The 14,158-nt window shown below is 41.9% G+C and overlaps 1 protein-coding gene across 1 annotated transcript; it reads right to left on the bottom strand.

The window, feature by feature from the left end:
• Positions 1-349: 349 nt before the first annotated feature.
• Positions 350-13,360, bottom strand: TUBGCP4 (tubulin gamma complex associated protein 4). Its single transcript, XM_041465055.1, has 18 exons — positions 13,213-13,360; positions 12,994-13,122; positions 12,304-12,426; positions 11,862-11,915; positions 11,342-11,398; positions 10,715-10,794; positions 9,881-10,082; positions 7,819-7,984; positions 6,704-6,828; positions 5,974-6,024; positions 5,498-5,603; positions 5,068-5,175; positions 4,699-4,837; positions 4,010-4,187; positions 3,106-3,240; positions 1,962-2,078; positions 1,392-1,531; positions 350-1,092 (listed from the first exon to the last, which is right to left on the bottom strand). The coding sequence occupies exons 1-18, from the start codon at positions 13,288-13,290 to the stop codon at positions 1,080-1,082; spliced, it is 2,001 nt and encodes a 666-aa protein (XP_041320989.1). The 5' UTR covers positions 13,291-13,360; the 3' UTR covers positions 350-1,079.
• Positions 13,361-14,158: the final 798 nt, after the last annotated feature.

The following is a 14,158-nucleotide window of genomic DNA, read 5'->3' as shown; positions in this document are numbered from 1 at the left end:
TCTTCCTGAGTGAGCAGAGAGGATTTTTTCCCCCCAAGGACATGTAACTTCAGTGTGAGCTGCAGCTGTGTGCAAATACCAACCCTTTGAGGGGAAGGCTGGTTTCCTGGCAGCATTTGTGTTCAAATTGGGAAATCAGATACAACACCCCAGTGATGGACTGGAGGCTTCTCTTTTGCCAGTCATTCAAATGGACTTCCATCAAGATGATCTGTTCATTATAGCAAGGCTAGGAAATCTTAGTAACCGGCAAGAGCTCCTGCCAGATCCTGCTCTTCAATGACAGACAAGGCCATGCCAGGCTATTCCCTTTGCACTGGGGTGCAGACATTGAACATACTCCATATAATTGCATGACAAGATGTTTTTATTTGGGCTCAGTAGGGTAGTCACTAAATAGTCTGGAATGAGACCAGCGCAGGTCTCCTTACCATTTTCCTGCCGGCAGAGGGCGCTGTCTGCTCAGACGGGGCAAAGCTGTCTTGGCAAGTGTAATTTTAGCACATAAACTATTAAATTGTATAGAGAAAGCATGTGATAGCCACAGTGTCTCCATGACCTATGCACATATACTAGACTAGTGCACTGCATGAGAAGAGACTTAAAATCTATTTCTTCTTCCCTCCCCGTTCACTTCATTGCTACTACTGTTTCATTTACCTGGTGGTGTTTGATTAGCAGACATTGTGTACTGTAAATCAGCTTATTACACAAGTAGAGCTTCTGAATGCAGCCAAAACTTCATTTGTAGCCAAGAACAGGATTAATTCCTCCATACTCGAACTTGAACTGGAACACAGTCCAGCTGAAGAGTAAAGACATTGTAGTCCGTCCAGCTGAAGAGTCCAGACATCTAATTTTTATGAGTTCGGAAGAAATGGAATAGCTTTCTGTAATCGCTGGGCAGCCTCACATAAATGACAATTCCTGCCAATTCCCTGTGAAACAGCAGTTCATCAGGCAAAAGCCAGCTACAAAGAAAAATCTGTTTGAGTGCAAACTCTCCAACTGTCCAAGAGCACCAGTTTCCAGTGCTTGATGCATCACTAGTCACAGCCTGAAGCAAAGGCCTTTAGTGCTTAAACTCCAAAACTGCAAGAGAAAGGTACAGTATTAACTATGTGTTGAAAGTAATTCCCTTTACCAACCCACACCAGCATTTTTTGGCCAGTATGAGCTAGCAGCTTGTTCAACTTTCTGCCAAAAGAAATTCAATGGGAAGAAAGCATATGAAATCCAAAAATTACTGTATGCTGATTTGTTACTTCTCTGTCATAGTATTTATCAACACTTAGTGTAAGTCAAAATAATCAGAAGCCATCAATAAAAAATGGCTTTGTACTTCAAGTACGTCAGGATAATGCTATAAGCAGCTTTCAAGATATTCCTACCTGCCCAAGGTTCCTCCAGCCTGGGTGTAGTATTTGTTATAATCCAAGCGTAGCAGCAGTTGAGCTAAGTCAGAGTTTATCTGATGATTGCGAACACTGGAGAGAATCTTGAAGAGAAGTGATGACTGACGACTGAATCCCTACAAATTTTAAGATGTCAGTTCTGGGCCTTCTCAGAAGAGAAGGAAAACAAGCATCTCATCTCTGTTTCTGCCTACCCAGTCCTTTAACAGCCTGAAGAAGAGAATCACTACAAGAGATGTGATGCTTGTGGTCCAGGGTAAGGTAAGATGTGAGCCACAAGAACTCCTAGATGTTAGTTATACAAAAGGAGGGGTAGAGGTACCAACATCTGCCTCCTCTCTATTCCAATATCTGCCCCCGTTCCACGTCTCTGTGCACACAGAATTTCCAACTCAAGAAAAGTTCATTAGGTAAAATAATTACAAGCACTTACATAGAAGGTCTTGGCTTACACTCACACTTGTTCTAGAGATTTTAAAGTCAAGATAACTGCTTAGGCAAATGTTTGCATGGGAGGAGAACAGATCCACAGAAACATAGATTCACCTTCACCAAAATACTGAGTTGTGCAGCTCCCCGTTCATCTAAGGGACCCAGATTCTGACTGACCAGAGAACAAAAGCTATGACAAAGATCCAGAATTTCATTTAAGCAGTGGAAAACCTACATTGAATAAAAAGTACAAATTAATAGTTGAAATAGAGTTCATACACAGAGAGAAAGCAGAAAAGTTGTAGCATTCATAACGAAGATGTTGCTGATACTGTATTTTTTTAGTCAGAAAGGAAGATACTGATGCAGCATTTTTTAAATGTTTTCTATGGAAAAATGATTTAAATGTTATGCTGCATCTCCCCTCTGCCCCTCCCACAACCTTTTGCAGACATTTCTGGGAAAACAGCAATTGGCATGAACCATCCAGACAGGCACAGGAATTGCACACTGGCTTCTCTATCCAACCAGCAGGTCATCACTGCAGCTTTGGGATTAAGAAGGCAGGATAAAGACCAACAAGAGCTGTGGTTCAAAGCTTTGGTTTCACTGTTTGCTAAACTAGGAATTTCCTTTGTATCAGTTATCTGACTGGGTAATTACTATTCTGACAACTTTATTCTATAATAACCTCATAGATGAGCACAGAGACGTTGTGTTTTGTTGAAACTAACCTCCTTTGCAAATGTTTTTGTGAGGCTGTTTATAAAAATACTTCTAACTTTTTTTTTTTTTTTTTAATAATGAAATTGAAAAGACCCTAAGGAACATCTCAACCATTTTTTTCCTCTTAAGTAGAAGAGGGTATTTTTCCTAGTCTAACGCATATCAGTATGAATCCCTCAGGAATACAGTTCCCAGCACTATGCTCATTGGCTCTTCTTTAATAAAGTAGCCTGTGATAAAAACATAGTGATAAAATACAAGTTATTAAGGTTAACTGAACACTGAAATAAGCTTGACTTAGAATTGCCAGGAATACAGCATTCACACTCACCAACTGTAAATTAGAAGATCTTAATTCAATTACCAGTTATAGTTTATACCTGCCTTACTCCCAGAATTGTAGTCTGCAGTCTGCAGGAGATTATCACTGATCTGTTTTAAAATATGTGATTTGTCATACCTGTTCAAAAAGGTGTGTTTCTTAGGGCACTTAGAGAATTGGTAGAAAAAGGTGAAAACAAGCCCTACTTACAGGTTTCAGAAGGATGAAAGACTGAGCCAACAAATTACTTAGGAAATGATCATGAGCCAATCGTATACTCTCAAAATCTCTTGTGGCGTTTATCTGCTGCAGAAGCTGTGAGAACTGAGACTCCAGTACATCGACCTGGTGAATATGTGAAGATACCTCATTAGTGGTTTGAGGAACTGGGGGTGCCAGAAGTTTGGAATAAGAAACTTACTTTCCTTACTGCTACTCTTATGTTAGAGGCTGAGGATCCCCTTCTCTCTGGCTGATGAATGAATTCTATACAAGAGCAGTACATAATGTGGGGTATGCAACAATTTTTGATGCCTAAGTAATATATAAGTAGAAAGGGAAATGGTCATTTTCTTTAACTATGGAAAGGTATATAGCTAGCATGTAGACAAAGGTATTTGATTGTAGTAATTTCTGAATTTTATACTGGGAGATACTATTTGGAATCTTAGGGCAAAGGCTGCAGTGCAAAAGCCCATTCAGATTACTGTGGAGAATTTAGAAATACAGGCTCCCTCTCAATTATTTAAAAACCAAACCAACCAACCAAAAAAGCCCAAAACTTAACTTAGAGTTCACTTAAAGAGGCCAGAGAAGGAACCCGGATGGTATCTTTATGATGGTCCTTCAGAGATGAGTGGTTTCTCACAAACATTTAGTAGCATTAGAGAGCTACTAAAGAACTCCTCTATTTCACTGATTCACAAGTCCAAAAACTTCGTAATTGTAGCAGTAGTCTGGGAACTTGAAGGAAGCTCTAGACTTGTGAAGGAAATCCTGATTTCCTTAAGGTACAAGGAATCAGAAACCTGAGACAGGTCTTCAGTGCTCCCTCCATGCATTTCTGCCAGTTTCTGATTAACTGATACAGTTTATCTTTCTCTGTAATACTGACCTGCAGATAATACTGAAGATTGTCCACAAGGAAAGCCATGTGATCCCTCAGACGCCACTTGATGGCATCTGTTCTATTAGATTTCAGGTGTTTACGTTGCATCTGGAGAGCCCAGCAGTGCTGTAGTTCAGCCTGGACTCGTCGCACACTCAGCAGATATTTGAACACAACGTTGTACCTACAATCAAAAAGTAGAAAGCTGTTTAAGACGAAAATCTTCCTCTGTTACCGGAGAATGGAGTACTGGAGTTACTGTTACTGAAGTTACTGGAGAATGTAACAATGCAAGACTGGAAAAAGAAACGGGTGGTGACTGCCAATAGTTAGGGCCAATCAGGTCATGGCCCATGTGCCCCATGGCACATCTTGTGGAGTAAGATTTCTGCTTGTATTGATTACTGACCTAAAAAATACAAAGTTAGTTTCAGTGTAAGGAGGGGAGCTGTCAATGGAAACACTGTTAAAGTAGTGCTGTTTGTAAATCAGTGCAGATCTGTCAGCATCTTGCATGTCTTACTGTCATTACAAGTACTTTCAATATGAGTAAGCAGAATGAACCATTTTAAGGTTCAGGGAGCAATAGCTCTATCTTTCTCTCCATAGAGAATAAAATCCCCCCAACACACTAGTGAACGCCTCACATCAGGGAACATACAGATGAATAAAGAAAGACCATACCTAGTACTTACTTCTCGAGAACAGCAGGAGTAAAAAGAATGTGCAGTGGCCATTGAACTTTGTAAGAAAGGCCCAGAGCTGCCCATCCAGATGTGGGGGCTTCACGTGGAGATAATTCCCGGGAAGGCCCTTCACGAGTCTGAGAAGTATCTAAAAACAAGTAAGGTGCTGAATTGTTATCTTCTCAGTCAGTGCAACCATGGCAAGAAGGAAAAGGGAAAGAACAGAATTAAGAAGAACCAAAGTAGTCTAGGCCATCACATAGGGCAGTAAAGGGAACAAAATTAGTATTTCTTTAACTGAGAGAAGGGTAAGTAATCTATTTGAAAACAAGGTCACCATCTCCCTCTTAATTTACTTCTAAAAATGCAAGTAGATACCTTTATGTTCCTTTCCATGATACTCAATGGTTAAGTGAAGAAGAGGAAGAAGGTTGTCATCATCTAACAGTACCTTATGAGCAGACTGCTGAAATGCAATGTTGACATCTGACAACAAGAGAACACATATCAGCACAAGATGATGCAGCTAGTGCTAATTTTACACCCATTAATTATTTACTCTTGGTCCTAAAAGACAAAATTGATGCACTATTGACACTCTTTTCTTTTAATTCCAGTTTCAAATACCTGCCATCAGAAGGTTTCTGAGATATTGTTTTCACTTACTCTCTGAGACATTCTAATTCACAAGTGCTGTAGTTTCAAAACTAGAGAGTTAAGATAGAACTCTTCTGTACTGGACATGGCTTACCACTTTCCTGCTATACCACAATGAGGCCAGTTTGGTAAGCAAATAAGCAACACTCACCATGTTCAGTTACAGCCGTAGGTGGTGTCTTTAACATGTGCTGTGCGGTGTCAATGAAGGCCTGAAACAGCTCACCTCTTCCCAAAAGGTAAAAGTCTTTTATAATCTGTGGAGATAAATTTGTTCTACCTAACTTACCAAAAACTGAGTAGAAATTTTAAGCATCCTAGCTGATAGCACCCATTTTTATTATTTGGACAAGTGCTGTGTCTAAACACAGCTGGAGAGCTCTGAATTTCATTCACTGACCAAAAAGTCTACCCTGCCTTTGCTTCAAGATGCAAAGTACATATACCCCTCTAACTGTCTTTGGCCAAGTTCTATCAGTGTATGCTCATTCTTGAGACTGGAAAGTGAAAACAGCTTTACCTAAATGAAGAAAGCCCAGAGTGTAAGGCAGTAAAGTATTTAATAGAAAGAAAGAAGTGAAGAAAGAGCTACTTTAGCAGCTCTAAATAAACTAGCAGTTGCATTACCTTCAGTTGTCCTAGTAGATCTGATTCCTCCACCATCAGTTTCCAAAGATGCTAGTGAAGAAACAAAAATCAAACGAAATAACCTCGCCTCAGAATTATCTCAGGCATTCAGAGAGGTGAGTAGCTGCTGTCTTAAAACACTTGCAATGCATACAAAAAGAGCACCTATACAAAATGCTATATAAAGTACAAGAGAACACAGTCAGAGTCTTGTGTAGCAGCCCATGCTACCGTTTAAAATTCTTTATATATACTGGCAAAAAACTCTGCCTAAGAAACCTGAAGACCTGTGACAAAAAAAGTGCAAATTCCTATGAAACCAGTTCTACCCCAGCTTTGTTCTTAATTCTCTAACCTCCTCATTTTCTTAGGTTCTCCTCCCTGCCCCAAGTGAAAAAAAGATTAAAAACTGCCAAAGCATGTGCACAGCAAGATGCCATCTATTATGCTGAAAGCAAATGAAAAGTTCTGAAATAATTTCAGGTGAAATAAAAAAAATATATATATAAAAATTCCCTTCTTTCCCTCATGAAAGAGCATAGTATTTGTTAATGTCCTTTTGTCACTAGAAGTTTGGTTTACGCAAAGCTCTGAGACCAGTTAGAACAGCTGCACCATTAACATGTTTGTTCAATCACTGGCACTGACGAGCCCTCTTCTTCCAAGTCCTTCACAAAACTTTAGAGCTTCTCAGCCTCTGCATAGTAGTTACCCTTCCTAGGATGCTCACCTCAGCAACAGTGCTCCGTATCCAGTCAACCACTGATTCAAAGTCCACCAAACTAAAAAGTGGTTGCTGCTTGAGTCGATGTAGCTCTGCTGCAAAAGTGTCCTCCTGGTTTTTTAGGATGGAGCCTGTGCAGCAATGAGAAGAATTTCAGAGAGTAAGAAAGCATGCAGACAGAACAGAGGAACAGAAAGGCTGTTCAGGCAGCACTGTCTCAAGTCTGGCAAGGAATGTGAAGGGGAGGCTTCAAAGTACAACTACCAAGGTATAAGATTACTATTGCATGTATAGTTGCAGTATAGACACTTGCCTCGGCAGTGCTGTGGTATCAGTAAAACCCCCAAATATTTTCTACATAAATGGTGGCCGCTAAAAGCCCTTTTTTGTGGACTGAGCTAGATCTTCAAACCCACAAACTTTTCTGCGTCATTGACCAGTTGCTTTGGGTCTTCCCATACCCCTGCCCCTTTCAAATCTATCCTACTGCCTGAACTTGGGGACTTTGTGTTTTTTTAACCAACTGAGCTAGAAGACCAATTTCTTTCCCCCTTGCTTCTGCTACTGCAAGAAAACAGTTCACCTGAATTGGTCCTTTGTTCTCTGTAATGTCACTCAAGTAATTTAAGTACTTTTGCATAGGCATGCTCAAGGTGGAGCCATCACAGCAGTCCTCCCCCACTGGTGTAGGAATATATTTCCCAAACCACCCTCAATGCAAGTTAATTCCATTACACCATTCTGCAACATAAACACTCAGAGCAAGATGTGCCTTTGTGACTGTATGCAGCCTTTTAGGGAGAGGGACACAAACTGAAAAGAAAACAAGGCCTTTGCAATCACTTTATCCAGAACAAATCATATGGTGACTTGCTGCTGGAAACTTGGAGATTATGTTTGGCAAGTGTTATCTACTCATCCTGTTGTTACACGTCTGCCTTGGAATCAATCAGAAGCAGAATACTGGGACTACTGATCTGTCCTGGCACAACTATCCATATAGTCTGAAGAATAATGGCCAATAGTCAGTGACTGTTGAGGAATTTGTTAATGTGGCATTTTGGAAACTACATGTCAGTCACTCATAACTGAGCGAAGGTTGCAAGAAAGATGTTCCTTACCTTTTCTGGTCAGGTTAACATTCTGATTCTCAAACATCTGAACAGATTCTCCCACAAAGAGGATCTTCTCAGCAACCCGTACAGGAATGTATGAAGGCAGCATTTCTACTCTCAAAGAAAACTGCTTTAGAGATGGAGCTAACATGTTCTCCTCCTCAATCAAGCGCTGCCAGAGACACCAGAGAAAAGAAATCAAGTGCAAAACAGTGTCAGAAAACCAGATGGAAAAGGTATATAAAGGGGTGTATGTGTGAGGGGGCATTTAAGAGCACTGGAAGTAAGCAGAAAGGTAGCAGAACTGATTTGTATAATTTAAGTAAGCCAGTAATCTTCCTTATACTTCTGGTATGCTAGCAGATCTCCCTGGAGATACTGCTCCCATCAGAGTGCAGCAGAAGCTAAACTTTGTGGAACAAAAACAAATTGGCTGTATTAAAGGGTTATGTTACATAAGAAAAAGGAGTGTTATTGCAAATGCATTACATCAGTCTTTTACTGCCATAAAAATGTTAACTAGCATTACCAAAAATAATCCTACCCTACACCCATTTCTATGTTTCAACACTGTTAGAACACTTGTGATACAGGCCAAATATAAACACCTCCACTAGTGAGCAAATAGGCTAAAGATCCAAAGGCTTGCTAGCAAAGATAAGGCAATTATCTCAGTTCCCACGAAAGTTGTTTTAGAACAATACAGTAAGTTACTATTTTTCTGAATGTTAATAAGGAACTCCAAGTATGGAGGCAAGATCTTCCTTCAGGAATGCAATATTAATAATCTCATCTGGCTTTCTTGATACTGGAGAATTAGTTTCAGTGGTCCATAATCCAGAAAAAAATCACCCACAGTTTTGAGAATGTTTGCCATCTACAAAATTCTTCATTTCAATAGGAGAATTCAGTAAAAATTTGTATACTGATGTTAACAGGTTGGCAATTTCTTAAGATTCTAGCGACACTTTTAGATGAGGCAATACCCAAGTATTTTATCGATCTATTCCACTAGAACTCAAGAGTTCTTATTTTACTCTTTGACTGAAGAATTGCCAACATTGTTAGTCGATAATACTGAAGAAAGAAGTTGCTTAGTCTACAATTTCCACCATGGATCTAGAAGACGCAACAATTTTCACTTTCTTTATCCAATATAGTGAAATAACAGATTTTTCCACTAACTGCCTTTTAAAGTTTTCCCCTTTTTTTGTCTGGGTGTAGTCCGTTTTCAGCAGAGACTGTTGGCACAGGGCACTTAATTACTATGCAACACAGAGTTTTTGTGTAGTCACAGCAAAGCTGCATGCACCACACTAACTCCATAAGTGCCCGTGAAATGTTTTCTCACCATAAACTAGAGGGTGAATTTAGAGTTGAACTTGCTCCACACTGTTCTCTATTCAGACACTATTCAAATGCTCAGTGTGGAAGACTACTCCATTGAGAAAGGTGCTTTGCAAAAGGGCACTCTAATGGTATAGCATCTACTGGAAGTGTTACCACATTTCACCAGTGTGCTGACAGGTTGCTTCCTTGCTTAGAAGTCCATTGACTCTCACATGTTTTCTACCAGTAATGTCAGTAGCATTAACCTGTTATGTAACATTGCACAACTAATGGTTGTGCAAGAAAGGCACCTGATCCAGCTGCCCATAGAAAGTGTGCAAATCAAATCAACAACCAAGTTCCCCACACCCTGTTCCTTGCAATTGCTCACATTACCACCAATGCCTATGCTAAACAGATCACAGTGTTGACCATAAGGAATGAGGAACCAGTCAGTCAGGAGCAGTGGGCATGCAGCAGCTCCCATTACTTGACATCAGTGTCTACGCAGATTCCATCCATAGGGCTTTCTGCCGTGTGGTTATCCAACTGTGCCAAACAATACGTCTCTGTCCCTTAGGCCTAGCAGCAACTATTACAGTATTATTTCGATTTACCATCCTAGAAGGTTTCAGTATATGTCTAGTCTAGCATAGCTCACACCAAAGTAGAATACAATACGCACCTTCTTTAGTTCACTAAGGACCAAAGATGCCAAGTTATAACTCGTAGATCTTACCAGGTCCTGCAGTTCTCGTAGCTGTTTTCCTGTAAGCCCCCCAATTCCTAAGTCATCATCATCTTCTTCAGGTTGGCTAGGGACATTTCCAGAAGAGGGGCCTTGTTTGATAAAGAACTCTTCATGTTGGTCTAGTAGCAATCCATGCAGCATCCAGGCAGAGAGCTGCTTATACATAACTCCATGACACACAGCCAGAATCCTGAGATCAAGTGAAACAGTCAGGCCGTTGCACACAATAATCAAAACCTCACTATATGTTGTCCATAAAGTCCAGCTGGTCAGCCAGGCAGTATGGCAAGTACTAAATGGCTAATGTGGTATTTTATATCTTTTTTTTTTTTTTTTTTTTTTTTTTAACAGAGAAAGGTGGACAAAACTAGAAGGTGCAAAACTAAGCTAACATATCCTCTGAACATGTGGCTTCTCCATGGAAATCTGCTAGTATACCAGAGGTATAAGTCTGCAATGGTTGCTGTTTCTACTCAAAGGACTACAAACAAGTAGTTTGACTTTCTCCACAAGTACATACAAACATCACAACACTCACACAGTCACATTTATCATTTTGAAGGATCAAAGATCAGTGATATGCAAAACAAAGAAGAAAAATTTGGGTCTGAAGTTTTCTAAGCCCTTAACTTCAAGTATGGAGAAAGCCTTAATTCTCACCACAAGCCTGCTTAATAATGGGGATGGTGACAGTTTTCCCCTGCATGCTACTCGTACTTTTATACCATCAAGGCTGTTTTGTATGTACTGTTTCAACAAGTAAGAAATACTTTGACACAAACTCCAGAAGAATGAAGTAATAGTTTTACTGGATCTACATACTTTTCAAGAGCACTGCGAACAGGAGGCAACCCCCCACAGCTATGTTTGTGGACTGTCTCCAATATCTGGCACCCATGAATCTGCAGAAAGAAAAGGTTAGACTAGGTATGTTATTTGGATATGTATTGATCTTTTTATACATTTAAACATTACACCTTCAGCTAACAAGAAAATGCCTTCACAAACTGAACAAGTCTTACAGAAAGAAAGTTGTAACATGCTGCATGTAGTGATGAAAAAGACCCTTCTATGTGTGGGTCTACACTCAAGCTTTTCTCAATACTTTCCCTTAAAAAAATTTAAGCATCTCTGGATTCTAAAAACATTAGCCTCTGCCTTTTTTATTTCAGGCAACAGCCAGAAAAAACAGACTCAGAAAAGAAAAATTCCAACCACCAGCATCCTGTCCTATAAAATTCAAGACATCAAAGACTATGGGATAAGGGAAAAATTCAAATACAGTGCAGATAAATTTGTAAAATAGTCTCAATACTTACAGTAGAACTAGTAATAGGGCATCCATGACTGGAACTACATTATTTTCTAGTATTAGAAGTCTGGGATGGGGCAGAAATTACTTTATCAGTTAAAATCTGTTAAGAGAAACTAGCTGTAATTTTACTGTACCTTCTGAGTTTTGATCTGTTCTACCATGACCATCACAGAGGGGAAGAGTAACTGAAACTGCAGAACAAGAAGTGAAATATTGATTTAGGTTGTTATGTAAGGAAGAGAGGAAAAAAAACTGTACTTGAGTAACTGTGGACAGCAGCTGAACACAATAATTTCATGAAACTATTATCTGTCTTTCCTCACAAATTAGAAACATGACATGCAAATCTCCAGGAAGTATGTCTTCCCTTCACCGGACCAAGATGCACGAAGTTACTACATTCCAGCAGTAGTTCAGGCTAAACACAGTCAGTGAGGAATGTGTGAGGGTCAAAGTGGAGGACCTTAGCTTTGTGTTGAAGTGTGAGGTGATCCTCTTAATAAGTCTGATTAAGGGACTACAGATGTAGAGGCATTAGATAGAAATGGCATGACATGATGGAATAAGCCTTGTTTATCCCACCCACTTTCTTATTAGACTCAATGAGGGATAAGAGCAAGCAAAGAACACTACCTCTTTAATAACATGACATACCTGGTCCAAGGAGTAATTAACATGTGAGATGGAAAGATGTGGGTCAGCCAGAAACTATAAAGATAAAGCAATTATTGAAGATTAATTATCACAACCACTGGATGGTGACACTACCCAAGGAATGACAGCTACTAGTCTAGCAGAGATTAATCAAAACCTCTAAAACTGAAAACAAAAGCCACAATAGTCTGAGACAGCACTAGGCTCTGACAAAGACGGAGCCCTTACTGAACTGAAGGAAGAGGGTTCAACACTTAATACGATGAAAAGTAATTTACAATGGCATCTCACAGAAATAATTCGGAAGGCATCCCTAACGTGGAAAGGAAAGTATTTTGTTTCATCTTAGAAACTACTATTCATATATTAACTGCAGAAATGCCAGGTTTCCACAATCTGTCAGCAGCACTACAGCCTCTTGTTCTGTATCTCTCTCCTTTACCTCTTGTTCTAGGTCAAGTAGTGCCTGTCGATAAGGCTGCAGCACGGAATCAAGACCTGTGCAGAAGGCTCTCAAATAAATGCCATGCAATCCACTCTGGTTTTGCTGAGATGGATGGTGATCCTAAAACCAAACAATAAAATCTGCATCAGCGTCCTGGTGCAAGTCTGAAGAGTAACGTAGTATCTGTGCAGTATCACCAGCAGCAGTCAGTGCTCAGAACATGCTGAAATGCACCTTAACTCACCACAAAGTGATCAGAAAAACAAATACAACCTTGTCACAATGAGAGTTGCTTGAGCAGACTTATATTTAGCTCTTTTGTGGACCTATGAAAATGCTGGGAGCCACTGGTACCAGTGCTTCTTTTCATTTAGGTGTGCCTCTTGGATCTCAAGGCTCTTTGCAAATCATGAGACAGTCATGAGCATCCTGCTCAACTGACAAACCCTGGCCAGTCTGCTGTGGTTAGAATTTATTACAAGACTTCCCCAAGAATAAGATTTTACATTTGATTCATTCTTCATTGCTCTCTACCCTCCCTTACAAGCATCGCAGAGAGCTTTCTGGAGCTCTGCTCGGTGCGAGCGCAGGTATGGGCCACGGGCCACTCCTGTGTCCTGGGCAGCTTGGCCTTACTGGCACCTGCCGCGCTCTTCCCGGGGAAATACCGCGGCCCGGCGGCCCCACCTGCTGCTGTACGTGTCCCGTGTACTGTTCCACGAATTCGGCGAAGCGGATGTAGTCGGTGCCGAGGCGGCAGAGCCGGTTCAGGACGCTGGTCTCGCTGGGGTGCAGAAACGGCAGCTCCTGAGACACCTGGAAGGGGAAACAGAGGTGACGGACGGACGGGCCGCGCAGGGCGGGGGCGGGAGGCAGGGGTGGGCCTGGCCCAGGGCCGTGCCATACCTGGAGGCCGCCGCGCTTGCTCCAGGTGAAGGCCGCCCCTGGGTACCCGCTCAGGGCCAGCAGCAGCTCGTGGATCATCCTGCCGCGCGGGGCCGCGCGGGCTGCCGGGAGCACCGCGGGGGCCGCCGGGAACGGCGGGCGGGGGGCGGCGGCGGCCTGGCGGGGCGCGGCGTGAGGGCGCGTGACCCCGCTCACATCCCGGGAACGGCGGAGCGGGGCGGCCTGGCGGAGCGGGGCGTGAGGGTGTGTGCCCCCGCTCACATCCCGGGCGCGGAGGAGCCGGGGCGGCCTGGCGGAGCGGGGCGTGAGGGTGTGATCCCGCTCACATGCCGGGCGCGGAGGAGCGGGGCGGCCTGGCGGGGCGCGGCGTGAGGGTGCGTGCCCCCGCTCACATCCCGAGCGCTCCAGGGGCGCCTTGGCTTTGGCTCGCGGCAGGAGCAGGACGGTGCATAACGTGAGTGGCTGTGATGGCGAGTGCCTGTTCGAGAGGTCCCAATCCAGGCCAGCAGCAAATGCGCAGCCTTCTATGTAGACTTGGTTTCGGTATGCCTCAGTAGGTTTCTTTAACGGTTTCTCAAGTCATCTGTCAGTGTTTTATCAGTGGCCGTTTTACCTTTCTCCCTTTATTTTGTATTGCTTTCCTTCACTTCCTGTCGTATTCCGGGTAGTCTTTTAATCAAAACTGTGTTGTTTGAAAACTATGAAGTTATTTAATAAAGTGGTTTTTAGCAGCCTCTTTTTCATTCCTCCCCACCCCCCCCATTTTTTACAGTGGTTTTCTCTATGTGCATTTTTAGTCTTCTTCATTCAGAAGAAATGATTGTTTAGTCTTAAGGGTCATGTAATTTGTATTTGGTTCAGCTTGCCACAATAAGGTCTGAAATGTAGGAAGAATATGGGCATGTACTATCTATAGCTATACAGCTTTATGTGTAAATTGGGAGCC

The sequence above is a fragment of the Pyrgilauda ruficollis genome, unplaced genomic scaffold (assembly GCF_017590135.1).
Source record: "Pyrgilauda ruficollis isolate IOZ18807 unplaced genomic scaffold, ASM1759013v1 scaffold186, whole genome shotgun sequence".
Classification (NCBI taxonomy): Eukaryota; Metazoa; Chordata; class Aves; order Passeriformes; family Passeridae; genus Pyrgilauda; species Pyrgilauda ruficollis.
The sequence above is the reverse complement of the archived record's forward strand: the minus strand, read 5'-3'. Positions and strand labels throughout refer to the sequence as shown.

What these genes read in the sequence shown, in the direction of transcription:
- TUBGCP4 (XM_041465055.1), bottom strand. Translation starts at nt 13,290, where the DNA reads ATGATCCACGAGCTGCTGCTGGCCCTGAGCGGGTACCCAGGGGCGGCC. An exon ending in ATCTACTAGGACAACTGAAG is followed by an intron (nt 5,604 to 5,973) that starts GTAATGCAACTG and finishes TTATCTCCACAG; the next exon opens with ATTATAAAAGACTTTTACCT. An exon ending in TACGGCTGTAACTGAACATG is followed by an intron (nt 5,176 to 5,497) that starts GTGAGTGTTGCT and finishes TCTTGTTGTCAG; the next exon opens with ATGTCAACATTGCATTTCAG.